Source organism: Zonotrichia leucophrys, chromosome 20 (assembly GCF_028769735.1).
Source record: "Zonotrichia leucophrys gambelii isolate GWCS_2022_RI chromosome 20, RI_Zleu_2.0, whole genome shotgun sequence".
Taxonomy (NCBI): Eukaryota; Metazoa; Chordata; class Aves; order Passeriformes; family Passerellidae; genus Zonotrichia; species Zonotrichia leucophrys.
In genome coordinates this window covers 14,529,900-14,557,667 of record NC_088189.1, presented here as the reverse complement: position 1 = coordinate 14,557,667, position 27,768 = coordinate 14,529,900, and the positions used below count along the sequence as shown (strand labels likewise).

The 27,768-nt window shown below is 57.0% G+C and overlaps 1 protein-coding gene across 2 annotated transcripts; it reads right to left on the bottom strand.

Moving 5' to 3' along the window:
• Window positions 1-376: 376 nt before the first annotated feature.
• On the bottom strand, window positions 377-22,193 carry TP53INP2 (tumor protein p53 inducible nuclear protein 2). 2 transcript variants are annotated; one of them, XM_064730317.1, is made up of 4 exons: window positions 22,007-22,193; window positions 12,483-12,811; window positions 9,022-9,331; window positions 377-7,544 (listed from the first exon to the last, which is right to left on the bottom strand). In XM_064730317.1, exons 2-4 carry the CDS (start codon window positions 12,604-12,606, stop codon window positions 7,292-7,294), a joined length of 687 nt encoding a protein of 228 aa, XP_064586387.1. In that variant the 5' UTR covers window positions 12,607-12,811; window positions 22,007-22,193; the 3' UTR covers window positions 377-7,291. The 2 variants fall into 2 exon arrangements, with proteins under 2 accessions (XP_064586387.1, XP_064586388.1); XM_064730318.1 differs by having other exon boundaries at window positions 9,022-9,151.
• Between the last annotated feature and the right edge of the window lie 5,575 nt (window positions 22,194-27,768).

The window sequence follows — 27,768 nt, the reverse complement described above, 5'->3', positions numbered from 1 at the left end:
AGCCTCTCCTCCTCTCCAAGCCCTTCATCACCCCGGAGGCATCTCTGCCTCTGCTGGGTGCTGAGAACATCTCCCACTGTGCTTGCAGAAACAGCTGATGCTGCACAGATTGGCTGATCTGGGATTTTCTCAGGGCAATCGACATCTGCTTTAGCTCTGTCATTATCTGCTGAGTTGTAAGGTTTGGTGATGGGGAGGGGGAAAATCCCCTCCAACCCCTCAGCCTGTGCCATCCTCTCTCCTGTGTGTCCTTGTCTTCAAAGGATGTTTTTCTGTTATTTGTTATTCAAACCATTGACTTTTAAAAGCATTTTTAAAAAACCAAAGCATTTTGCAGACAGATTTACTTGCAGGCTTTAGAGAAATACACATAAAATAGATTTTAAATATATATTTTTTTTATTTCTTGTGATTTTTCTTTATATTAGATTTTTTTTTTCAGTCAAGAGACAGCATTACAACCTAACAACCAAAACCAGGTTACACACACACAGGCACACTACACGATGTGTCCCAGGCAGTCGACACACAGCAAATGTTTACACAATGTCCTACGAGGAGGAGACGCCCCTTCCTACGAACCCTGCTCACACCAACGTTACACGGAACACAGAGGAGGACGGATTTCCTTAGCTTGGGTTCCAGACGGGTCTCAGTCCTACAGCACAGGGGATGCAGGAACGTGGGGGGTTCCTGACGCTTCTCCCAGCCCTGGGGGCTGAGCCAGAGCTGGCAGAGCCGGGCACAGGCGGGAGGGCACCGAGCACTCTCCAGGGCATTGCAGGGAAGGCTTAAGGCAACCTTGTCCGGCCACGGAACAGCCATCTGTCCATCTGTCCATCTGTCCATCTGTCCTGGCGCTCCTGCATCCGTCCTGCTGCTCCTGCTCCTGCTCCTGCTCGCTCTCCAAACACGGCCCCGGGGGCAAATGGGGTTTAGAGCTTTACAAAGCTGCCTAAGAGATTTAGTATATCCAAAATGCTAAATGCTTTTTAGGAAAAAAAAAAAAAAACAACAAAAAAAAAACCAAAAAAAACCCCACAAAACAACAAAACAAAATAAAAAAGCCAAAACAAACTTTTTGGGGCATTCATTCCATTGGGGTTCTCTGAAAAACCCCACAGTGACTTTGAAAACAACACAGAAACACAGAAATACCAAAAACTGACTCCCTGGTCACCTCTTGCATAGGACTTGTAACTGCAGTTCAGTGATTTTTTTCAAGTTCTGTAATTGTGTTAAAAAAAGATGCCAAACCATGAAAAAGGGTGAAGGCACATGTACGGTCAGTCAGCCCCACACGGGGCAGGGCAAGGTGTGGGCAAGAGTTTCACAAGCAGGTACCAGGGGTGGATCCACACACAGAGAATATTGCAGTGCTCTGAGCAAGGACAGCTCTGACACAAGAGGAAATGTCACTGCTACACCTTGTGCTGCTCCCCCATCCCCAGACTCCCCAAAGCACAAAGCTGAGGATAACAATTCAGGGAGACTCGAGCTGCTCCCAGCTCCCCAGCCAGGGTACATGAGGTGAATGTGAAAGAGCAGAGGAGCTTTGGGCTCTCCTGTGCAACCCATTTTAAGCTACACTTAGAATTTACTGTGCTGCACTTAGAATTTACCCCTTCATTTGCAGAGAATAAAATCTTCCCTGCTCCATGCAATGAAATAGGGTCAGAGTGGAAGGCAGAAGGATTTTCAGGTTTAGCTGCAACAAAGTCAGATCTCTGCAGCTCTTTTTGTGCTCTGGAGCATGGGCAGCATCCCTGTACAGGAGATGGGGGTGGAAAAGCAGCCCCCTCGCCAGCCTGGGAGGTGTCAGCTCAGAATGAGTGACAGGGGACACACCTGGGTGCCACCACTCTGCACAGAACTGAAAAACTGATCACACAGAAAAGCCTCCTTTGCTATTGAATGGAGCTGCTCGTCCTCATCATCCTCATTGCTGCAAGGAGAGGGTGATGGGTCAATGCCAAAGGTTTTCAAGAAGCACGAAGGAGGCAGATGGAGCAGGGAGACCTCCTGGCCACGTGTGGGCAGCTGCCCAGAGCCCAGGGCTGGGGGGCTCTGGGATCCTGGAGACCAGCAAGGAGAAGGTGCCATGTCCAGTGGGGCTGAGGACACCTCTCAGCAGAGAGGGGACTCCTCAGGCAGGCAGAGCCCTCCCACTGCTGCACCCAGCTCCTACAGCCACGTCCAGGCAGCTTGTGGCGGCCACTCCAGGGATGGCAGTGGGACAGGGATGGAGCCCCTGAGGCCAAGAGGAGGTTCCTGACTTTGTTTGGAGCAGGTCTGAAGGTGGGAAGCTCCCCCCTGAAGAAGACAAGCCCTGAGGGGATCAGCCCCTTTTAGGCCATTCCTGTGCCTTGGCAGTGCCCTGGGAGGGAGCTGCTGCCAGGGTGGATGAGGATGTCCCTCCTCAGGATCTGGTCCTGCCATCAGCTGTGCTGAGGGGGCCACCACAGTCATGGTGGAGAAGCTCTGAGGAGCTGGGGCGACCCTGGGCTGCTGCTGCTCCCCTCCTGCCACCAGCAGCCCTTGCAGAGTGCACGCAGCAAAGGAGGAGCAGCAAACTGGAGGCTGGGAGTGCTGGAGCTGACAATCCCTGGTGGCTTGAGGGTCCCTGTGGCACCAGCTGGACGTGGATGGCCTCCTGTTCCAACCCAGACACTCAGGGAACACTCAAGGGCAGCCACAGCCATTCCCAGGGCAGTGGGGCTGGTGCTGCCTTCTGAGAACCATTTCTCTTGGCTTGAGGTGACTTGTGTCTTCTTACTGCTTCCTAATTATTAGATGTTTCATCTTTGGGGACTCACTTGTTTTTCAATAAATTCACATGAAGTTTAGTTTCCACTTTATGCAGGGCAACGGAATTGATACTGATCCAGAGGGGCAACTACAAAGCTGTGGGACTCAAGCCTAGAACCTCACTGGAGTGTTTTTTTATCTTTTACCTTTTTTTTTTTCCTTGCTGGTGTGGTAAGACATCTAAGTGGGTGTTTTGCTCCCCATTAGGGCTGAATAGAAGAGGAAAAAGTACCAGTATGATGTAAATGTAAAATTATTGATGAGAAACAAGCCTAAAGAGAGAAGATTCCTGCAGCAGTGATCTTTGAGATGAGCCATGCATTGATGTTCTGCACAATGAGAAGGAAAGGTGGACCCCAATGGAAAGAATTGTTTTCCTTCCAGACCAAGCTTTTGCAGCAGTTTCTTAGAAAGAGCATTTGTGAGTGCAAGTTTCAGAGCAACAGGTGAGGAGGATTTTGCCCCCACTCCCTTGGCATCCCTCCAGCCCTGTGGTGCCAAGCAAGAGCCAGAATTTGGTGTGGAACTTTGTTGTGGCTGCTGGTGAGGGGCCCTGAGTGTGCCATGGCCACAGCTTGGCCAGTGCAGCCAGCACAGCCCTGGGGCAGCCCAAGGGGAGGCATTTCCCCAGCAGGGCTGTCCCTCCTGTCCCAGCACACCCTGAGGGCTCATCCTGCTCCTCTGCCAGAGCAGAGCCAGGCAAGCAGAGCAAATCTCACTGGGAGAACATCCCTGCACCACGGGGGCTCCAGGGGTGGGAACATTCCCCCCTGCAGAAGGGGGCTCACAAAGCCCAGCACTGCTGAGAGCGCTGTCCCAGCCTGCCCCAGTGCCCAGCACTGACACACGGCACAGCAAAGCTGGCATTTACTGAACAGGGATTTGCCCACGCCTCTCCACTGGGAATTCTGCCCTTTTTTATGCTTTCATTGCAAGAAACACAAAAATTTCTTTCAGTTGCCTGCATCACCGTGTCCCCAGGTGATCATTTCAATGCCTTCCCCATCCTGCTGTCCCCTGACCCCAGAGATGTGGTGGGTCAGGCCATAACACACAGCCCTGCTGCACTTCCCAAACCCCAGGAGGCTCAGTGCTGAAAATCTGTACCTGCTTGGTCACAAGCCAGTCTAAATTTGGCTGTAAAGGTGAATTTTCAGGTCATGAACACATGAAGAGGAGCTGCAGCCCAGGAATGATCCCACCAGGAATGGCCACAATTTCTTTGTCACACAGGAGTGTCAGAGCAGCTCCTGTCACCACCACGTGCTGCCCGAGCCACATCCCTGCAGCACCCCAGAGCCAAACCCCACATCCTAACAGAGAAGCCTGGGAAAAAGACATTTCTAAAGACCCCAGCATATTGGTTTGTCCCTGAGTCCATGCTGTAGTTTCTCCTTACACAAGTACAGAAAAGAAAGCAAAATTCACCCCACCTGTCCCAGCAGAACCAGCTCAAGAGCTCCCTGCAAACCAGAACCTTCCCATTGGAAGCACCACACAGTGCATCACAAATACTGGGTGCAAAACAAATCCCCAACAAACCCCTACAAAAATCAACCCCTAAACAAGCTACAGAACACCCACACTGGGCTTTGAAATATCTACACATGCAAATGGGTGCACACACAGGAAGTTCTCAGTTCTTAAGCACCTTTCATTTGTTTTAAGATTCGAGGAGACAAAAAACTTCAGTGGAAAGGGATTTTCTTGCTCTGGCAGCACTGGGCAGGAGGCCTGAGACAAGGGCAGGCCTTGTGCTTGCTGCTGGGCAGGAGCAGAACCCTGCAGGTCTGCAAAGCACAGGTTGACCAGAGCACAGGGAGGGGAGGGTGACACTGGGGGTGACAGTGGCCTGGCAAGGGTTGGCAGGCGAGCGTGAGGTGTTAATACATGGCAAGAATGCAAACAACAGAGGGGACTTGCAGGAGCTCATTTGCTGTGGTTTGTGCACTCTGCTGACCCAGCAGAGGCTCAGGGTCTGGATTAACCTGTTCATGAAAACATTATTAATAATTTATTAACATTTTATAAACATACTCTGGATATAAAGTGTGGTGGTAATAGTCCTGCTTCATCTCCTGTGCTGGCTGGGCACAGAGTGATGAAAGACATCTCAGACTGGCACAGAAAGAGTTTGAATTTGCTTCTGAAAACCGGGACAGAGGAAGAAGATCACCTGTTTGAAATGGGCACGGGGGGCTGGGTGCTGGTGGCAGTGCCAGGCTGAGACAAATCCCCAGGCTCACAGCAGAGGAGAAGGGTGCACGGGAGGATTTCCATAAGGGATTTCTCCTGGGGTACCATCTCCAGCAGCTGGGCAGGCACAGGAGAGCCTGGCAGGTGAGACAGGGCAGGATCTGCTTGGGGCCACTGCTGCCCCAGCCTGTTCCGCTGGGAGCTGCCGAGGGGCAGGGGGGCACAGCCAGCCTCTGCTTTCTGGAGTGCTCCAGAGGCACTGGCAGCAGGAGAATCTGCAGTGAGACCAAGCTGGGGGCTGCACAGTGCTTGGCTTCTGCCCTTCTTGGTGTGTGCTGGGGCCAGAGAGGAAACTCCCCATCACAGCCGGGCCCTGCTCCCAGCCCAGCCCAGGCACCGCTGCAGGGCACACAAAGGCATTGAGTGTGAAGGCCAGGAAGCCCCAGGATGTAAACGCTGCCCTGGAGCCAGCAGATGCCATCTCTTCACTGCAGGGCGATCTCGGGGCGCTCTCAGGGACAGAGGCTGGGGGGCAATGCCAGGGCTCGCCGTTCCCCTCTCGGGATGCAGCTCTGGGAAAGCCAGGGCAGAGCAGAGAAGGGGAAATGCTGCCGGGGAGCAGCAGCAGCTGCTGCTATGGCCCAGGCTGCCTGGCCCGGAGCTAGGGGCTGTTGCTACTAAGAAGGTTCATTTTGGCTTTAATCTCATTAAAAGAATTAATAACTATCAGCTGTCTCAGTTTGGGCTCACCACAATTCCTTCAGGCAAGATCCCCAGCTGATATTAAGGGATGCAACACGGTGAGTGGAAGAACCTCTGGTGAATCAGAATTTTCAGGAGTATTGTGAGGGAGTCTTGTCTCAGAGGGTGGCAATCCAGGATGTGGTCACGAGCAGGACACTTTCCCAGGGCAGAGGGTACAAAACCAGTTCCTAAGAGGAGCAAACTGGGGGAGATCAGCAAATTTCTGCTGGATTTGAATGTGTCTCAGCTGGTGCTGGAGCCAGTGAAAAGCCTGGACCATGTTCTTCCAAAGGCAGAAGGAGTCCATCAGGGAGAGAGGAGGGATTTACATTAGAAATTAGCATTGCCTAGCAGTGAATTTGGCCCTTCACAGGAAAGGGGCAGGAGGGCCGTGGGGATGGAAGGAAAGGATGCCATTTTTAGCGAGGAAAGAAGATGCCTCTGTCACAGCTCCTATTACAGCAATCCTCTCACTCAGGCCTGCCCCATCCTGACCCATTGCAGTGGCTCCCAGATCCATCTTTGTCCTTACTTCAGCCTCTTTCCTCAAGCCTCCTCTTCAGCATCTCCTCACCACCACCACGGACGTGCTTTGGCCACCTGGGGGAAGCTGTGCAGATCCTGCCTCCTGTCCCCTGCTGGGGACAAACACCGGGCAGACAGCGACCCTCGGCTCCACAGAGCCTCCTCTGAGCATCCAGGAACACAGAAATACACACACAGATACAGGGGCACCCCTGGGACACAGCTGGGGCCGGGGCAGTCACTGCTCCAGGGCCAAAGGGCTGCTCAGAGGGAACCCCCAGCAGGGTGATGCCACCCCAGGCTGGGCACCCCTCCTGGCACGGCAGCCAAGGCTCCGGCGCGCGCGGCGCTGGGACGGTGCTTTGATTCCTGAGATTCCTTTTAAGGTTGTTAAAAAAAACAACACCGTGAGGCACCAGGAGCTGCCTGGCTGACCCAGCCATGGAGATTCCACCAGCGCTTTCAACCACAAGCCCCTTTAGGACTGGCAGTGGGGCGTTATCTTATCACGGTAAAATGTAGCTAAGAAATCAAGGAGGGGGAGGAGTGTTTGCTGGTTTTGCAGGGCGGAAGCGATATTTAGTGTCATTGATGAGATTTTCCTAAAAATCCCAAATCTTGTGGCTTCATTGCTCTTGTCACTCCTGCTCGATGTCTCTGTGACATCCCAGCCAGGCTGTACATGGAGTCGTGATGTGAGGAAAGGCACTGATGTCACAGGCTTATCAGGACAGACGGGTTTCACCGGGAGCGGGTGATTTCAGGAACAGGTGATTTCACCGGGAATTCCGATTTCCCCGGGAACGCTGGGCAGGGCAGCGTGGGCTCCATGCCGGCGGCTCCGGGGTCGCGGCCCAGCCGGCATCGAGGGTGGGGGCGCGGTGAAGGGACGGGGGGAAGATGAGGAGCGCGGGTCAGGCGTGCGGGCGCGGGGTGCGGAGCGAAGCCGCCGCCGTGTCCCCGGTGTCCGTGGGGGCCGCTCCCGGGGCCGGGGCAGCCCCTGGGCGGCGGAGCGAGGTCAGTAGTTGCAGTGGCGCTGGCAGGGCTGGTGGACGAAGGCCCCCGGGAGCTGCTTGGCGCGGCGGGGCGGGCGCTGCCGGGCCCGGTTCTGCCGCTGCAGCGCCTTCTGGGCCAGGCGGTGCCGCTCCGCCAGCTGCCGGGCCCGCTGCGCCCGCTGCGCCTGCCCCGCCTTGTCCAGCGCCGCCGCCTTCACCGGCAGCGCCCGCCCGCGCTGCGGCACCGGCGGCTCCGGCCGCGCCTCCGGAGCGTCCCTGCGGAGACAGCGGAGACAGCGGCGTCAGCACCGGGCCCGGCCCGGCACGGGGGGGCCTCCGGGCACCGACCTCCGGCCCCACGGCCCCACGGCCCTCCGGCCCCACGGCCCTGCCCCTCCCACCTGCCGAGCAGAGCAGTGCTCCAGCAAGGCTGGCTCTGGGACACCCGAAAAAATCAAGACACCACCAAGAACTCCATTGCATCTGAGCCCCTTTAGCCTGGTCTGTCTCCATCCCACAGTGACCCCTCTGGAGCCTTGGCTATCTTTAGCCCTTCTCTGCCCCCCTCCAGCACTGAGGCGCTCCAGAACACTCTGTACACTCTGGACATCAAGCTCTGGCCCTCAGGGTGACTTGGGAAAGAGACAGGTCCTGAAGGAATGGTGTCACCTAGACAGGAATGCTGTCCACTAGGCAGGACCAGTGTCACCTAACCAGGAATGGTGTTCTCTAGCCAAGAATAGCATCCCCCAACTAGGAATGCTGTCCTCTAACTAGAAATGCTGGCCCCTAACGAGGAGCAGTCTCCTGGCCTGGAGCAAAGCTCACCCCAAATTCTTACTCCACCCTTGCCCCACTGAGGAGCTGCAGGGAAGGTGTTGGAGGGCTGGGACTGGGGGAGAGCAGGGACCCCATGGCACCCCCTTGGCAGCCAGGGCTTGTCCAGCAGCAGTGGGGCTGAGTGTGGGCACGGTCCAGGCTTTCTCTGGGGGCTGCAGGGCAGGGGACAGCAGCCCTGGGGGAGGACAGAGCTCCAGGATGTGGCCCCAGAAATGGGTGTGGAGGGCTCCAGCCCACAGGCCTGGACATTTTTGTTTGATTTCCCCACTGCTGAGCTGGGGTTTGGGGCAAGAAGTGTCCCACTCCCCACAGCTGTGGGACACCCACCCCCATGCTGGGCCAGTCTGGGGACAGGCAGGTGATTGAGGGGGGCTGCAGCACCCTCCTGCCTAAGGGACCAGGGGGTCTTCAGGGGCCATTCTGCCCAAAGGCCGCCCTGTCCCACTGGGCTTGCTTTGCTTGGGCCATGCCTATGCAAACCCCTGGTGTAAGCCCTGCCTGGCAACTCCCCCTGGACAGGTGACAGGTGGCACTGGCATTGGCAGGAGTGGCCTTGGCAGAGGTGGCCGTGCCAGGAGACCCTGCTAAGGACAGGGGAGACGAATGCAGCCCTGTCCCTGTGCCAAGCTCATGTCCTGCAGCCATGGCCATCCGAATATGCTACTGAGACCCCTTGGCAGAGGGTTTTGGACACGGGGGCTGCCAGCCATGCATGGTGACAGCTGGGGCACCCTGCCACATATGCAGTGTTCCCTGAGGTGGGTGTGGGGCATTGATGTCCCCCACTGCCACACTCTGACCGTGGGTGAAACATTCCTGGGTGTGGGCAGGGATTTGGGATGGCAGGACCAGCGCTGGTCCCTCAGTGGGTGCTGGGGCTGCTGCCCCCCCAACACCCTCTCAGTGCACTCACTCTGCGGCTTCGTCCTCGGGGCCCTCCCCGTCCACCTCGAGGGTGCTGGTCACGTACACCGACATGCTGGGGTGCTCGATGAGCAGGTCCTCCATGGGGCTGCTCCCCACGCCGTCGGGGCCGGGCTCCTCTGCAGTAAAACAGGGGGGAGGGGTGACAAACCAACTCTCGTCCATCAAGCAGGGAGCGGCCGGGGCCGGGGCAGCAGCCAGGGGCGGGGCTGGGCCGGGGGGCGCCGGGCGGGGCCGCGCCGAGCGCCCGGGGCCGGCAGCGGGAGCGCGGCGAGCGGGGCCGGGGCGGGCACGGCTGCCTGGGGCGGGGTGCAGAGCCATGCGGGGCAGCGGGGACACACACACACCATGGACGGGGCAGGGAGGGAGGGAGGGGGAGAGAAAGGGGCATCGTTAGTGCGAGAGACACCCACGGCCGGCGCTCGGCACACCGGGCCCGCCGAACCGCCCGCTCCGGCACGGGACAGCCCGAGGCACAGAGCTGCCACACCGCAGGGTTCACGGCAGCAAGGGGCTTCTTCCTTCTCAAACGGAGAGAAGAATTCAGGCAGTGAAAACGCTGCTTTGCCCGCTCTGATGGCACCCGAGCCGGGCCGGGCCGGGCCGGGCCGGGAATGCCGACACGCCGGTGCTCACAAACACCACCCAGCACTCGCAATCACGGAAACCAAGCACACACAGCACAAAAACAGTCCACACCTTTTCTCTGGAAGAAATCATGGGAATAAATTCTTCAGCAAAGGTTTTCACTGTGCCTTCAACTCCAGCCTGTTAGAGGCCAAATGTTGAGTGGCTGATGCAGAGGCTGACACCCCCCGAGCCCCCCATGCCTTCCCTTCCTCACCCCCACCCGGCAGCAGCACCCGGGCCGCTGCTGCTCTCGGCTGCCTGTGCTGGGATTGCTGGGGCTGCAATGGGCAGGAGCAGGCAGGGGATGCCCACACCCATTGCCAGACTCATCGGGGGGATTTGGGGGCGCTGGTGAGGGGGAAGGCACTGCGGTATCTACATGGATCCTGCAGCTGGATGAGGAGCAGGAGGAAGCACAGGTGAAACTGTTCTTGTGTGGAGAAACAGAGCATGGGGCTGGGCATTCCTGGCTCGGTGCATCCCCAGCTCCTCCTGCAGCTGATGCCCCAGCCCAGGGCTCAGGACAGGCCACAGTTGGCCTTCCAAAGAGGAGAATGCCTTTCTCCAGGTCAGAGGATATCAGCCTATTAATAGCTGCTGACATGCCGGGCTGGAGATTGTTTGTCAGCCTGGGGACAGGCACGGAGCTGGGCTGGAGCAGCTCTCCCACAAAGGGCACAGAGAGCATCCTGGGCACCGTGCCCATGCTCTGCCAAGGTGGGGTTTAATGTCACAAAGCAATGTTTTGGGATCCTCAAGTACCTCAGTGATGCAGCCACATCCTGGGAAATGCTCTTTGCTCTCTCCCGGGGTGCTGAGCAGGGCCAGGCTAAGCAAGGGGGCAGGAGCAGCATCAGAAACATTCCAGGGAGGTCTGAGTAATTCTGGTGCCTTTTGCAACACAGGGGGCAATGACCAGGCTGGCAGAGGCTGAATCCAGAGGCTCCCTAGGCTGCCTCTCTGCTGCTGGGAGGGAGCCAGGCCGGGAGCAGCTGCCGCCCCCACAGCTCCAAGGGAAAGGATGGGGCTCCCAGTTTGGTTCTTGGAGTGTTTGTATAGCTCAAGCCCCAGAAATAGAGCTGAAGGAATCTGGTCCCCCACTGCTGAGGGGCTGCTGTGGGAACAGAGTGCAGCTGAGTTAGCAGCAGGGTGCCATTCACAGGCACACACTGCTGAAGCCAGCGCTGCACCCAGAGCTGAGGCACCTCCCTGGGAAAACGTGGGAGTGCTTTGTGCCAGAGTCAGGCCCTGGTCCCCTGTGAGCCATCACAGCCTCGAGCCAGGGATCAGGGCACGGCGTTTCTCTGGCTGGGGAAGCTCCTGGCTCCTGCTGGCATGCCTTGGGCTCGCTGCAGCTGCTGCCAGCTGGCCCTGACACGTGGCAGCTGCATGCCCACTGCTCCAGGGACCTCCTTGCAACAGCCCCCTGCCATGGCACTGCCCTGACCCTCCCTGCACAGGCATCTGAATGCCCAGGGCACGGGGAAGCCTCCCCAGCTGCCCATGCCCACACCACCCATCACCTCCAACAGCTCTCCAGTGCTCCACCAGGCATGGGGCTGGCCCTGTGCCCCATCCCAGTCTTGTCCCTGCTCTGGTCCCTTCTCCAGGTCACTGCATATGGGAAAAACACCCTAATGAACAACTTGAATAACAAAAACAGGCAGGGAACATCTGCCCAGAGACCTGCTGCCTGCAAGAGGGAGGACAAACCCCTCCTCCTAAACCTGCAGGACACATCTGTGCTCCCTGAGCTGGGGCCTCACAACCAACCAGGGGCTACCAAAGCAGAGCACAGCCTCAGGAGCTCCTGCACAGGCAGGAGGGTTTGTCTCTGACTGCTGCTGCATTTGTAAGGAAAAGGTCATAAAAACATCATTGCAATTGGCTGAGTCATCAATCTACAGCAGAAACTCCCAAGGTCTGAAGAGAGCTGGAGAAGATCTGCACAGGAGGAATTCAATGTGCCTGGTTGGTGTTACACGGGGCTGGGAATGCTCTGGGAACGGGGAGCCCTGTGGGCTCTCTAGGTACAGGCACCTGGTGCCAAATCCCTTGTGCTTGGCATGGACAGTGGGAACAGTTTGGGAAGATAACCCCCACGGAGCTGAGATTTACTCCTCTCAAATGACCCAAGCATGGCAGATCCCTGGTGGCACATGCCCAGCTGGAACAGGCACCACTGCCCCCTGCCCTGCCATGGGGACAGCCCCATATCCCCCCAGGGGAACAGCTCCTGTGTGCTTTCAGCAGGGCAGGGCAGGAGCAGCTGAGCCTGGCTGCTCCTGGAGCAGTGGAACAGGGCTGCTGCCCAGGGCACAGCTCAGCCCAGGCATGGCACTGCCCAGGCATGGCACTGCCCAGGCATGGCACTGCCCAGGGCACAGCTCAGCCCAGGCAGGCAGCTCAGGCCCAGCCAGCATGCATCCCAGGCACATGCCCAGGCACGCTCAGCCCAGGCCATGCACGCCCAGCTGGACCCTGGGCAGCATCACCCCAAAGCTCTGGTGATGTCCCTGCCTTGCCAGGCTCCCCTCCTGCCATGGAGGCTCCTGGAGGCCTCTGGGCAGCAGCAGCCACAGCTGGAGATGCTGATGCTGCTCCCACACTGGCAGAAAGCTGAGAACCATCCCTGGGAGAGGAAAGGGAAAGGGAGGAGCAGGTCAGAGGCTGCTGCAGTGACCATGGCAGAGCATGGGGACCAGGGGAGACAAAATGGAGGGCAGAGCTGCTCTCATGTGGTGTCAGCTCATCTGCTGATGTAAGGATTTGCCCAGCTCTGCAGAGGCTGTGGGAAGACAGTTCTGCTGCTTTGCTCACCTGCAAGATCAATTATGAGCCAGCCATCCTCCTCCTCCTCTTCCTCCACAAAGGGTTTGGGCTCCTCCAGGCCCTCTGGCGTGCTGCTGTCACTGAAGAAGAGGCTGGTGAGACGCTGAAACATGGTGGGGAGCAGTCCAGCAGGATGGGCAGGGAGATAGAGCTACTGCTGAGCACCAGCTCCCAGGCACCGACAGGAGAGATGGGCAGGGAGGGGAGAAAGAGCCCTCGGGGTGTCAGTGACAGAGAGGTTTGGCTGCCACAGGAATCACAGCTGAGCAGCGTGCAGTGCAGTTGAGAGGTGCTTCACTTGGCTTCAGTGCAAAGGCCTGGAACAGGGAGAGAAAAAGGAACAGCACATTAAAACAGGCTGGCAGTGTGGCCCTTTGCATCCCAGGGGCTCAGGTGGGCTCAAGGGGACAGCAAAAGGTGCCCCTGGCACCGATCTGTGCCATGGCTGTCCCAGCTGGTGCTGTACCTGAAGCAGCCCTGGGCGCCTGTGCCCGGCAGCGCCCACCTGCACCAAGCCCCATCCTCATGGCTGGGGGGTCCCAGGAGACCCAGGCCCAGGAGCTGGCAGGGACAGAGCACACAGTGTCCCTAGGCCAGGCAGGGCCATGCCAAGCTCCTGGCAGCAGGCAGGACGAGGACAGCACTGTCACAGAATCCCACACTGGTTTGGACTGGGAGGGACCTTGAAGTCCCATCTCATCCCACCCCCTGCCCTGGCAGGGACACCTCCCACTGTCCCAGGTGCTCCCAGCCCTGCCCAGCCTGGCCTTGGGCACTGCCAGGGATCCAGGGGCAGCCACAGCTGTTCCAGGCACCTGTGCCAGGGCCTGCCCACCCTCACAGGGAACAATTCCTTTCCAATATCCCATCTAACCCTGCCTGCTGGGAGTGGGAAACCATTCCCTGTGTCCTCTCACTCCAGGCTCCTTTTCAAAGTCCCTTTCCAGATCTCTCAGAGCCCCTTTAGGCAATGTAGGGTGCTCCAAGGTCTCCCTGGAGCCTCCTCTTCTCTGAGTGAATGCTCCCTGCTCTCCCAGCCTGTCCCAGAGCAGAGAGCTCCAGCCCTTGCAGCATTTTTGTGGCCTCTCCTGGACTCACTGCAGCAGCTCCACATCCTTCTGGTGCTGGGTCCCCAGGGCTGGGGCAGCTCTGCAGGTGGGGTCTCACCTGAGAGGGGCAGAATCCCCCTCCCCCATCTGGTGCCCACACTGTGGGGACAAGCCCAGGATGCTGCTGCCTCTCTGGGCTGCCAGCACACGCTGTTGTTCACACCCAGCCTCTCATCCCAGCCCTCTGTGTGTCTCTGCTTCCCCTCTGCTCAGCTGATCACTGTTTTATGCCTGGTGTGAACAATGCCAATTTTATGATTGGCTTTTTGCAAATATTAAAGTGAATATTATATGTGTTGTGTTAGAAAGTTATGCTGTATTAATTATCTTAAGTAACGTGTTAAATATAGTTTTAAGTTATAAAAAATGTTAAAATAGAAACTATGCAATGTAAAAGCATAGCTATCTGGTGCCAGATACTTTTTTAAAGGAATACTTTTTTAAAGTATTAAATAGGATACTTTTTTAAAGAAAGGACTGGCACCAGATAGCAGCCACAGGAGACCCGAATCTTTCAGAGAAAATGAATTTATTGCTCTCTTATCAGAAGAAACGAACTTCTTCCCACCTCAAAGGCATTGTCAGGATTCAGAGGAAGAAGATGACACTGCCCAGACAGAATCCTGTGTTTGAATGGAATTTATGCATCATGTATGAAGTGTATGAATATGCAACAGGCTGTTGCTTTTAAGAGTTAATCCTTTGTTAATGTGGGTCCTTTCTTGGGCTTGTGCTGCCCAGAAAGAGATACCCAGACTGTCCATAACTCTTTGTCTCTATTGCCTCATATTGTCCTAATTCAAATTGTCCAAATTATTATTATTCTAATTTTATTACTATTTTTATAACCATTTTATTACTATAAAACTTATAAAATTTTAAAAACAAGTGATTGGCGTTTTTCACACCTGGGAAAGCAGACTCCCTCCAGTGTTGGGGGAGCTCAGCACTCATTCATTTCTTTGATGTCTGCCAAGCTCCTGGCAAGGCATAGCAGCCAGAAGGTGCAGAGTATTATTTGTGTGTTATTTGTGTGCCTCTCAGTGCAGAGATATTAAAAGGGCATGAAAAGGCCACAAAATGCCAGCAGGAGCTCAGTGCAGTGAGAGGGCCAGCTGGGTGCTGCCGTGCTTGGCACACTGAGGTGGGTGCATTGAAAGGGTCAGTCCCCACCTCAAGGCCAAGCCCAGGTCAGGACCAAGGGGCCATGGAGCTCGAGGGATGCTGCACCCAGGGAATGTCCGTGTGCTGCAGGCAGTGTGCCATGGGAAGGGTCCAGGGGCACCACGTGCCCATGCACACCCCAGCCCTCCAGCAGGAGAAGTCCTTGCTCAGCCCTGCTGCCCCCTGGCCTCCCCAGTCCCAGCACCCTGCCAAGCACTGCAGTTCTGGGCCTCAGGCACTCTTTTCATCACCCCTGTGGGATGGAAATGCCTTTTGCAGTCTCTCAGGTGCCTTGGGAGGAACAACATCTGCTCTACAACACAGAAAATGAGAAACCAAAGGAGCCTTCCCCAGGGCTGGGATTCCCTGGAGCTCAGGGCTCTGCTCTCAGACACTTCCAGCTGCAGATGCAGTGATGGAGCATGAGGCAGCTCTGGCACAGCCAGCTCCCCATCCCTGGCATGGCAGGGCACCAGGGGGACACCACCTGTCCCCAGAGCAGGTCCTGGTGACTCCCATTGCCCCAGGGGCACAAGGCAGCCCATGAGCCACAGCCCTGCCCCTGCAGAGCTCAGGGCTCCAGCCCAGCTCCCCATCCACTCTGGGATGGCTCAGCTGAGGCTCGTGGAGACTCACCAGGAGGAACAGGAGGTCAGGGAGGATGTGATGGTGTTCACAGGGGTTCTTGGATGAGGGCAGAGATGAGGATTTGACTCCATGTTTCAGAAGGCTGATTTATTATTTTATGATATATATTACATTAAAACTATACTAAAAGAATAGAAGAAAAGGTTCTCATCAGAGGGCTAGCTAATAATAAAAAGGAATGATAACAAAGGCTTGTGGCTCAGACAGAGTCTGAGCCAGCTGACTGTGATTGGCCATTAATTACAAACAACCACATGAGACCAATCACAGATACACCTGTTGCATTCCACAGCAGCAGATAACCATTGTTTACTATTTGTTCCTGAGGCCTCTCAGCTTCTCAGGAGGAAAAATCCTAAGGAAAGGATTTTTCAGAAAAGATGTCTGCAACAGGAGGAGACTCTGCTCTGTGTCCTGAGAGGGTCCCTGGCTTCCCCTGCAGGCACTGAGTAGGGAGGGGTTGGGCACTGAGGCATGGCAGAGGGGTTTCTCTAAGCCCACAGCCCCCAGGGCCAGGCTGTGACCCTGCAGTGCCATCAGTGAAATCAGCCAGACTCCCCCTGCCCCTGGATCACCAAAGCACATCCAGGTAAGTCAGGGAACACCCCACAGAGGGGCTGGTGCCCAGCTGGGCCCTGGCTGCACTCCGGTGTGCTCCACTCCCAGCTCACAGGGTGCCCACGTGCCCCAGGAGCAGCTCAGGCTGGCAAAGGCCACCCTGGCAGCCCCGAGCGTGGGGTGGCCTCAGCACCAGCCCAGCCTGGAAACCTGGCACCTGCCTGAGCACTCACCTAGGCAGCAAACACCTTTTAATATGACATGAATATTAATTATTTCAGATGTTTATTACATATCTAATTGTGGCAGAAACTCCACAGCCCCCAGGCTCCTGCTGGTGATGTCCCAGAGTCTCCCATTGTTTGCTGCTCCCCAGGTGCCCGGGCAGGATAGGCTGGGGCAGGCACAGGGGTCACAGGGGGGTCAGTGTGAGGCCAGCAGTGGGCTCATGGCTCATGTGCTCATTGAGCTGGGGCAGTGCCAGGCTGGCAGAAGGGCTGAGCCAAAGCTGAGCCCATGGCCAGCAGGGAGGTCCTCAGGGTGACACAGTGGGGCTGGGGACAGCAGGGTCCCCTGTGCTGTGCCCAAGCCCACCACACCAGGAGGACACTGGCAATGCTCTCAGTGTCACCTTTGTCCCTGCCCAGAACTGGATGTCACCCAATGGCAGAGCTGGGGACAGGGTCTGGCACACAGGGACAGGGGCAGAGAGTGGCCCCAGTTTGGCTGCCAGGGCAGGGTCACCCAGAAAAGCTCCCAAGCAGGCAGCACAGGGCAGGGCTGGGGCAGGCAGGGATTGTCCCTAAGACAGCCTGGAATGTCTGGCTGCAGCGAGGGCTTCCCATGCTCTGCAGCCTTGGCTCTGGGAGCCCCTGCCAGGGGCTCACCCACCTGCAAGCTCAAGGTCAAATGGCCACAGACACAGTCAGAAACCTTTAGTTTTCCTTTGTTAAATGATGATATTTTAGTTTTCCTTTGTTAAATGACGATATTTTAGTTTTTCTTTGTTAAATGATGATAAAAGTTTTCACAGGACAGCAGGAAAGCTGCTCCCCCAGGAACAGCTCAGAACACCTGCCTGCTCAGGGACTGCTCCCCAGAAAATCACAGCAAGGGAAGTGAGGTACCTGGATTCCTCAGTTCACCCCAACCCAGGGGTAATTTGTTTTTTCTGAGGACACAACAGACACCATTATTTTTGATTGTCCTCTCTCCCAAATGTAACTTCTTAAGTTAAGGCACAGGGGCTCACAGGCAGCTGCCATAGCTGTGGAGGAAGTGGGAGAGAACTAGAAGTTTCCCTAAGCGCAAAACTTGAAATGGATCATTTTAAAGGATCATTCCTCAAAGAACTCAAGTAAGTCTCCAGCTGTCACCCTCCCCAAGCCAGGGAATGTGGGGGCTGCAAGAGACTGTGCCACGGGTGGGCTACAATGGCAGGACCTGCCCCAGGGTGGTGCCCAGGGAGCTGCAGGAAGCTCCTGGCAAAGCTTTCAGGACCAAACCTGCAGGGTGAAGGCAGGAGTGAGGCCAAAATACAGGCAAGGGCCAAAATGAGCACTAATCCTCCCCCCCACTTTACCCTGTCTCTGAGAACCTCAGGTTGAAGCAGCAGAATGAAGCTCCAGGGCTCTCAGCAGCTGTGGGGCTGGCATTGAGCTGTGTGGGGCAGTCAGCTCAGGGTTTGGGGCACCCAGAGGGTCCTGGGCAGGCTGGGGGAGCTCACAGGAACCTCATGGAGCTCAGCCAGGCCAAGGGCAGGTCCTGCACCTGGGGCAGCCCCAGCACAGCACAGGCTGGGAATGGCTGCATGGGGAGCAGCCCTGGGACAAGGACTTGGGGGTGCTGCTGGTGACAAACTGGATGTGACCTGGCCAGGGGCACTGGCCGGGCTGGATGGGTTTGGAGCAGCCTGGGACAGTGGGAGGTGTCCCTGCCATGGCAGGGGGTGGGATGAGATGCTCTGTAAGGTCCCTCCCAACCCCAAGCAGTCTGTGAGTCTGCACTCTCCCACCCCCATAGAAGAGAGCAGCTCCTGGCCTAGGTGACCCTCCAGGCCCTCCCTGGCAGCCACCAAGCTCATCCATCAGCTCATTGCAGAGGGCTTGGGTGACCTCCCAGCCCTTCACAAGACCAGAGGCTCCTTGGCCAACTCCTGCCCAGTGAGATGTCCCTGTGCCACCTCCATCCCTGCACGTTCCAAGCACTTCTCTCTGGAGCAGCCAGCAGCACATCAAGCCCTGAAGTTTATCCAGGTATCTGGAGGGCCTCTGCTTTCCCTGCAGCAAATATTTTCCCCATTTACACCAGGGCATGGAGGGCTGGCAGCCTCAATGGGAGCTGCAGCACAGGAGGGGCCCAATTGTGTCCCTGACAGGGGACTGAGGTCAATCTGTGCCTGGTCACCAGGCAGAGGCAGTGCCCACAGAGCCAGTCTGGACCAGGAGATGACTTCTCTTCCTCTCAGGTCCCTTCTCCCAGCTCTCCTGTGCCTGCAGGTGCCCCACATCTGCAGGGCAGGTGTGTCCCAGGTGTCCCTGCTCAGGACACAAGGGGACTGCCTGCCTGTGTGCCACACTGCTGGGGCTGAGTGCCCAGAATGCACCCACTGAACTGAGCCCCTGTCCCCTGGCAGAGCTGGGGCACCACCACGGGACAGCTGCCATCCTCCCCAGGCCTGCAAACCAGGCACTGCCAGCACAAGGGCACAGCCCACCAGGGACACTCAAGTTTCTAAGTGAATTATGCCCATCAGAATCCTTCCAGAAAGTCCAACAGCATTTTACAACAAGCCAGAAGGTATTAAAAATATTCAATTTAAAGTGGAAGTAAGGAAACCACAATGCATCAAGTTATTTTTTCCCCTTCAGCAACCTTGACACAATAATTAGTTTTGTGAGTCACCCTGGCTGCAAATAACGTCGGGAGCTGCGAACAGGGAGCAGGAGGGCAGCAGGGCCCGGGATGCGCGGGGAGCTCGGGCCGGGAGCTGCAGAGCCCCGCCGGCTCGCACGAGTCCCAGCGGGCAAGGAAGCAGCAACTCCCCTTGGAAATGGCACCGGGCTCCGAAAGTTTCCATAAATACCCGGCGGAGGGAGGGATGCTGCGGCAGGGCGGAGCGGAGCGGCCCTCGCTCGGCACAGCTGAGAACACCCCGCAGCCAGGCAGAGGTACAAACCTGGTGCCTTCCTCCAGCCCACTGGGGAAATGGGATTCTCAACTCATTTCACCTAAATTAGACAAGCGTTTCAAAGGCTCGCTGTGCTGCTTGCAGGAAAATCCTAATCCTGGCACAGAAACACAAATCGCAGAAGGGGACCCGGCAGCTGGGCAGCCCAGGGGAGCTCAGCCCATCAGCCCAGAAATGCCCAGTGAATCATCCCTGGGCTGTCCCCAGCCCTCCCCACCAAGGGAGGGACCAGAGCTGGCAGGGACCTGCCTGGCACAGCTTGGTGGGGCTGAATTAACGCTGAATTAGGTCCCACAACTACTGTGCTCCAGCTGATCCCACTGATGGATTGCCTTGGGGGAGCCCTGGGCACAGGGCAGAGCTGCACCCTGAGGTGTTGCCAGCACGGACAGACTGATTCCAGCAAAACAGAGGCTGAGGCTGAGCCAGAGCCTCTTCCATGGCAGATCAGGGAGGTAGAGGGGGGGAAGGCAGACAGCAGTTTGAAAAATCCCAAAAAACTCTTCATCATGACACTTCTTATTAATGGCAGACCAAGACAGGACCTAGAAGGGCTTTCCTCAGCCAATCCAGGGTCTCAGCTGGGGCTAGAGCTCCCACATGCTCCTCCAGATCCTGCCTGAAGGAGGGGGACCCTGCAGGATGAGGAGATGTTTCTCCTGGAGCTGCTCTCTGCACTCACAGCAGCTCCTCTGTCACTGCTGCACGAAGGTCCTTACCCCAAGGGCAAATGTGACCTCGTGCTGCTGGATATCAACACACACAGTGCTGGCAAATCTGCCAGGGGCTGGCAGGATCTTGGAAATTTTAGATTTGCCATGAGCCACGCTGTGAAATTTTAGAGCTTTCCTCTCTGGGATGCGCTGAGTGAAGCATCCCGAGGAGTGGAGCATCCCGAGGAGCTGGGAGGCAGGGAGGGAGGGGAGCAGGGAGGGAGGAGAGCAGCCCAGCCTCACACCCTCCCCAAACCACAGACCTGAGCAGAACCTGGAGCACTGCACTCCCACACCACAGGAACCCCGAGCTCCTGCAGCTCCCCCAAGGCCACTCAGGGCTCCCTCGCTGTGCAGTCAGCATTAAAAACCCCTCAGATACAAGGTTGTGTCACAGGCTTTTCCAGCCTAATTACAAGCAGGTGTTACCATTTTATTACCTGGGGGAAAATTTCTGTTTTTCCTTTTTCGCTCATGCAGATAAGCAGCAGTTTGACACAACAAGTTCCCAACGGTGGCAGTGAGCTACAGCAGACAGCTTTTGTCTTTTTTTGTGGCAGGTTTGTTGTTTGAGGGGGGAGAAGGGGGGTATTTTGGTGAGAGGAAATGTAAAATGAGAGGAAAGATTTATTTTAGAGAAAAACAACACAGTTCTTGGCACTCTGTAGATTAAGTCTGGTGGGAAAGGAGGTCCAGCACAGTCCTGTACCAGAGCCCAACACCTGTTTCTGGGAGGGTTTCTGGGATTGTTTCCTACCCCAGCAAAACCTTGGCCAAACAAACAACAGCACTTGGCACCTGCCCAGCTCAGCCCTCGTTGGTGCTGCTTCAGCACTGGCTATTGCTGGGCTCAAGGGGGTTTAATCCACTATTTTGGGGTGCCAGGGTGCACTCTTTGCTCAGGTGCTCTCAGCAGGGCTGTAGCTCCCCTGTACAAATATGTATGTTTATGTGCATAAAAGAATTACAAGAGCAAAAATGCCCTTTTTAACCTGCTTTTACACTCCACAAAGTCCAAGTTTTTCCACAATGAGTCCCCCTAGATGGGAGCAGGATTAGTTTACAGGGCCTGCCAGGCTCAGCCAAGCTGAGGTGAGAGACATGAAATCCAGAGGAAAGCTGCCCATTTAGGATTTATGACTTTTGTGAGCTGTCCCAAAGGAGGGACAGCAATAGCAGAGGGAGATGCTGTGTTTGGTACCTGAGGGACCCATCCTGGGATGTGGGGGAGTTGCCCCACGGCACAAACCTCAGCCAAGCACTGCCAGCACCTCCCCTTCCACACACAGCCCCTGCCCGGGCAGCACAACCAAACTCCACAAAAACATCAAAGCATCTGAATCTCTTAAAACCTGGGGGGTTTACAAAGACAATCGACATCTAAAGACAGAGGGATCTAAATCCAAAGCACCAAGGATATCCTGGAAATAAGTTAAATAGATAATACTTTGTGTTATAGATTTACATCTATTTACATTCTTTACACAAATTTATTTCATATAGCATACTATATATGCTGTATTTTATACCGTATATAACATACAGAATAGGAAGGTGTCCCTCCCAGGACACCCCCCCCAGGGGGTTGGAACGAGATGATTTTTACGGTCACACCCAAACCGAGTCATTCTGTGATTCCATGACATATTTCATACATTGACACACACTTATATTTATATTTTCACATTCCTTTTCCAAACCGCCACGTTTCGCACCCGGAGCGCGTCTAAACATCACGGGGGGAGCCACATGCCCGCTTCCTGCCGAGAACAGCCCCACAGCGGCGGGCCCGGGGGCAGCCCCGCGTGCCCACGGCGGGCAATGCCCGGTGCCAGCACGGCCCCGGCCCGGCCCGGCCCGCGCGGGGGTCACGGCGGGACACGGGGGAGCGCTCTGACGTCTCAATGTCAAATGCAAATGAGGCAACGTCACCGCAGCGCAGCCAATGGCAGCGGGGAACGACCGCCAATCTTAATCCGGTGAAGAAGAAACAAACAACGGGCGCGGGGGGGCCGCAGCCCAGGGGTCCCGGGCCGCCCCCGCCCCCGCCGGGCGCTCCCCGCCCGGGCCGTGCGGGCCCGCAAAGCCCCGGCCCGGCCCCGGCCCTGACCCCGTCCCGCGGGCACTCACCGGCCCTGCGTGTCCCGGGCGGCGGCAGGCGCTGAGGTAGTGCCGGTGCGGTGTGTGTGTGCCGGTGCTGCGTGTCCCGGTGCCGCTGTGTATCGGTATCCGTGCCCGTCCCGGTGCCGGTGCGGACCCCGCCGTTCTGCCCAGCGCGCGCCGCTCCCCCGCACAAATCGGCACCTTCCGACAGCTGATCGTGACGTCACAAAGCGGCTCCGCCCCCCGGGGCCGCAGCCAATGGGAGCGGGCGCAGCGAGGGCGGGGCCCGCCCCGGGGCGGGGCCGGGGGTCCCGTGAGGGGAGCGGGGTCTCGGGGGACGCGAGCGGGCGAGGCCGGGCCGGGCCGGTTCCTCGGGGCAAGGGGTGGCAGAGCCCCGGGCAGGCGGCGGCGAGGGGCTGGGGACTCCCGGGGGAAAGGCTGCAGAGCGCCGGAGTGTTGGGGCAGAGGGAAAGGGCTGAGCCCCCGGCGGTGCGGGGAAAGAGGGGAGCTCCGGCACCGAGATCCAACGGGAACGGGAGGAGGCAGATGGACGGAAATGAAGAGCTGAAGCCACTGAAAAAAAAAAAGCGATAAGAGTCCGGTCCCGCCCGCAGCAGCCGAGGACGCGGGGGGGACAGGAAGGGAGCGGGGGATGTGCTGGCGCTGCCGAAGGGAAGGGACGGAGCCTTGAGGCTTCCCAGACACCCATCCCCTGTCACTGCTGCACAGCCCTCATCCACTGAGCCAGGCACCCATCCCCTGTCACTGCTGCACAGCCCTCATCCACTGAGCCAGGACCATCCCTGTCACGCTGCCATGCTCATCCACTGAGCAGCACCTCCTGTCACTGCTGCCTTCCTATCCACTGAGCCAGGCACCCATCCCCTGTCACTGCTGCACGGCCCTCATCCACTGAGCCAGGCACCCATCCCCTGTCACTGCTGCACGGCCCTCATCCACTGAGCCGCTTCGGACACCAGTGAGGGGCTGGGGCCCAAACCCCTGCAAGTGCCACCCAACCATTACCCATGCGAGGGGATGAGGGGGGTTCGTGAAGAACTGCACAAGAACGTCCCTAGGGTGTCACAGCCCCCCAGGATGCTTGGCATCCTCAGCATGAGCCGACCGTGGGACCAAAGTTTGGTTTGACCTCGTGCCAAGCTTGTCACAGGGCAGGATATTGTCTGTGTAAAGATAGAACATTTATTAAAACAGTCATTAATGGAGCCGTTTGGGTGTCTGAGTCATGCATGGAACAGTTAGGACTCATCTGGCATCACAGGTGAGAATTCCCCATTGTAAATTCACAAGAGGTAGAATTTAATTTTGTCTTATTCAACACGAGGTCACAAATTAAATAACATTTATTCTTCTGTAATTGAAGGATCTTGCAGAAGAGTGTAAACCATTTTGGGAGGAGAGCTGCCACCCTGCAGAGCTGCCACTCTACTTTGCCAGGAGGGGAGCAGAAGCCTGTGAAGCTTGAAACAGTCCTAAGCAGAAAATGCACTCATTTGGGATGTCCATGGAGGGAATTTTGAGCTGGCCATGGCAGTTTCAGTGAATGCCCGAGGAGCTGAAGTTGCTGAGCACAGAGGGGATGATCTGCAGAAGCCACCAGACGTTAGAGCATACCCACACTTGTCCCCCAACCTGGTCCCTGCCTGAAGCCAAGAGCTCCTGCTGCCCAGGAGGTTCATTTTGCTGCTTCTGCTTGTCCTGGTTTCACATGGAGTGATTACAGGATGGCTCCTGCTGGCTGCAGCAGGAGTGCAGAAATTAGCCTTTAATCCTGCTGCCATAGAGGAGGGCATAAATAAATGCAGCAGGATGAATCTTGTCAGGATGAAACATGTTCCAGGGTGAACTGCCCCATTTGTGCTGGCATGTGCCCTAAAGCACAGGTTTAAATGGGACGCCCCTCTCTCCGTTCCTACAGGGATGGGAAATGCTTCAGTCTCTGCTGCACCCTGCCCCGGTGTCCCGCTGCCAAGAGGGGGTGGCAGTCCCCTCCCAGGGCAGCGTGCAGCCCAGTGATTTACTGCTGGACAAGCACAGATGCTGATGAAGAGGAAGGAGTTTCTCCCCAGCCTGAGGCCATCAGCAGTGGCTGCCAGGGGCTGTGGCCAGGGGCTCTGGGCTGGGTGACAGCTGTGCTGTGTGACAGCGGGAAGTGACTTTAATCTTGCTGGCACAGGGAATAGTGGGCAAGAAGCCGTGGTGGCCCAGTCCTCGTGTGCCTACAATCCTGCAGGGCTGAGCTGGGGTTCACATCCCTGTGTCCTCTGTCTGCGCATAGCAAGAGAGACTGGAGGGACCCCCTCTGTCCCCAGGGACAGCAGTGTCTGCTGACACTGAGTAAGGGAAGGGAAACCAGAGTGCCTTCCCTTGGCATCCTGAGCTGGGATGGGGGGACACAAGGCAATGACTCCTGCATGGCCCTGGCCCTCAGGTCGCTGGGAAAGTCACGCTGAGCTGAGCTGCAAGGCCTGGGGTGGCTGTGGCTGGGGAGGATGAGCAAGCAGCTGACTGCACCTCACCTGCCCACAGGTAATGGGGAGTTAAGTGGGGCCCTGTGTGTCACAGCACGAGCCCACCCCAGCAGCTGCCTCAGGCTCTGCTGCTCAGGAGCATAACTGGAGGCACTCTGTGAGCTTGGGTGACTGCTGAAAATAGGAAGGTGATCACACTGACTTCTGCTTCATGCAGGAGGTTTTGGGAGCAGCGCTGAGAGCCTCTGGCAAGGTGCAGGGCCAGTGTGTAATGCACGTGCTTCATTTCACCCAGCAAATGGCATGCAAAGCAGGCAGGGTGCTCATTATAGAATGGCTTGAGTTGCAAGGGCCCTTAAGGATCACCTAGCTCCAAGCCCCATTTATCCGTCCTTTATTAAAAAGAGAAAAAGTTTCATCCAGCTACCCAAAACTTCTAAAACAATAAGAGAATGGGGAAATAATAGTATGTTTGGATGGTTGCAAACCCCTCCAAGAACACATCTTCAGCATTTGGCATTGACTGAGAAGGAGGTCCCAAGGCACCCCTCCAGCCCCAGCTGCCCACTCTGGTTTCCCTGCAGGTGCCTGGGGTGACCTTGCTGCATCCTGGCATCCTTGCCATGAGTTTTCCCAGAGCCCAGGGAGCTCTGGCCTAGCCATTCCTCCTGGTGATGCTGAAGTCACCAGGTAACTCCTGAGCACCTGATGAAGCATTTCCCAGCCGTGTCCTGGGGCTATGGGTCAGCAGCTGGCTCAGCCCTTGCAGCTCCCAGGGGCCTGAAGGCCCCAGTGTGAGTGTGCCCCAGGGCTTGCTGCCACACCGTGAGCTGGGTGCTCGTTAGCTGGGGCTGGGGAGAGCAGTTAAAGAAGAAGGACACGTGCAGTGTACAGAGCCAATCCTGCAACACAGGCTCTGTGCCAGACAGCAGAAACCAGGGAAATGAATCACAGAATATACTGAGCTGGAAGGGCCCCAGAAGGATCATCAAGGCCAACTCTCGTGGAAGTGAATGGCCCATTCAGGGTCAAGACCTCACCTTGGTGTTATTGGCACATGCTCTGACCAACTGAGCTAATCTCAGGGTCTTTATGAATGAGCAAAAGCTGTTCATTCTCCTTTCCCAGACCACCCTGTCTCACCCCCATCGCACTGAGAGTCCTTGGGGCACTCAGGGATGTGCCCAGACACCCACCCAGCCCCAGTGAAATGGACTGGGAGGTGCCAGCAATCACCCACGCACACCCCTGGTGTCTGTGTGTGCCACACCTCAGCTCCTCAGGTGGTTGTTCCCATGCTGCTTGTCCCTTGGGATAGATTTGCCTGGAAGCTCCTGCCTGGAGTTGTTTGTCTTTGTTGTAGATCAAGAAAATGCAACATGCACTCTTTCACATTATTAAAAATCCTCATCAATCTCCTTGGGGGCCCCTCTGGTCTCTTGAGCCCTTGAGTGGTGGCACTGGGGGCAAGAGGTGTGCTCCTTACTTAAACTGGGACAGACCACCAGTCCCTGAGGAGCCTCAGTGTCTCGCTGGGCTTTGGTGGCCGGAGTAAGCTCCATGAGGAACAGGCTCAGTGTGGCTTCTCCCCCACTGCCTTGGCCCTTCCAGAGATGCCTGACACCTGTCTGCCTCAGGTGGTCTCCATCCCAGTCCACAGGACTACACAGCAGTGCCTCCTCGCTCTTCCCAAAGGGTCTGGCCAGACACACACCCAGCTGAAGGCTCAGTGCAGCCCCTGCCAGGGGCAGGGCAGTGTGGATGTGCTATGGCTCAGGTGAGGGGTAAATGGGGGCTGTCACCAAGGTTGGTCACTCGCTGCCTGGTGGCCAGGACACCAGTGCTCCCAGCACCCCAGTGCTCCCAGCACAGGGCTTTGCATGGGCTCCCAGGCCCCAGGGGGCACAGAGAGCTCTGCCCAGCCCTGGCCAGCACTGGAGAAGAGCTGTGAGCACTCAGGGAAGCTGTGGTTATTGCAAGGCTGGGGACAGCTCCTTCCTGGGACACCTGTGGGACAGGGATGTGCCTTGCAGTGGGGAGGAGCTGCTCTGTGCTGCATGGCCTGGATGAGGGACAGCGACCTGAGTGAGGTGCAAAGCAGATGGCTGATGATCATATCACCCTCCAGCCCCATAAAACCTGCTTGTGCCCCCTGTAGATACCCACAGCCCACGTAGCACCCGAGGGTAGGGGAAGAGACGGGGCTTGGCTCCCCAGCTGCTCTGCCATGGGAGAGGGCAGCAGGCTGGCCTCGTGTGGGCTTCCATCCCACAGAAACTGCCCAGCACCTGAGATGGGGTCCATGAAGAGCCTGGGATTTGCCTGAGGCTCTGAGTGTGGCTTTACAGCAGTGAAGGAGCACGGAGGAGTTTACCTAGAAAAAACACGGTGAGTGCCCTCTGGGAATGACCACAGCCAGGAGGTGACCTCACTGGAAAGAAATCTGGGTGTTACATTTGCACTTCTCTGACAAAAAGACCTATTTCCCAAAGATGAACGTGGGACAGAGGTTTTGCATTTGTCGCATAAAAAACGGACTTGCTTCTATATTTAGAATTTGGGTCACCAGCAGCTTTCTGCCAGGAGACACCAAAACAACTTTGAAAAACAGGGCTGCAAGCCGGCTTCGGGCCAGGCAGCAGTGTCCGGTCGGGAAGGCTGCCCAGGGGCAGAGATGAGAGGAGAGCTCGGCCGCCTTTGGCAGCAGCGCGGGCCGGGCCGGGCTGTTCCTGCTGCCCTGAGCCACGAGCGGCCCGTGACCCGGCCGGCGGCGCTCTGACTCAGGGCACCCGAAACACCTCCTTGTTTTTCACAGGCTCCTCGCTTGGCTGGGGGACAGAAGGAAATAGCAGCTGGTGACATGAGCCCAGTAATTTGACCCCAGGCGATTTTGGGGTGTGTGTCTCAGCACGGAGTAACCTTGCCGGTCGGGGTGCCGCAGCCGGGGCCAGTGCCTGTGAGGGGAGAGATGGCGAGGGACTGGAGCCGGCAGCGCCCTGCCAGCCCCTGGCACCGCCCTGGCAGCCCCTGGCACTGCCCGAGCCCGGCGGTGGGAGCAGGCAGCGGCCACAGCCGAGGAGAGCCCGCAAAGCTCCGCACTCTGCCCTGCAGAGGAGGGAGTGGGGAGCTGCTGCCCCACTGACAGCACCGGCCACGGTGCCTCCTGATGGGTCTCCTCAAAAGTGACTGATACCCGGCTCCAACCTTCCACACCGTGCCGAGAGAAGGAGCCTGCCCACCCTGCTGCCCCTTGCCCCTCCACTGCCGGCCCTTCCTGCTCCCCGCCCTTCCCAATCC

Excerpts from the sequence above, each read along its gene's own strand:
- TP53INP2 (XM_064730317.1), bottom strand. The coding sequence starts at position 12,606 with ATGTTTCAGCGTCTCACCAGCCTCTTCTTCAGTGACAGCAGCACGCCA. Across the intron at positions 9,332-12,482 it reads GCTCATAATTGATCTTGCAG|GCAGCCGTGCCCGCCCCGGC; the intron begins GTGAGCAAAGCA and ends ACCCCGCCCCAG. Across the intron at positions 7,545-9,021 it reads CCCGAGGACGAAGCCGCAGA|GGACGCTCCGGAGGCGCGGC; the intron begins GTGAGTGCACTG and ends CTGTCTCCGCAG.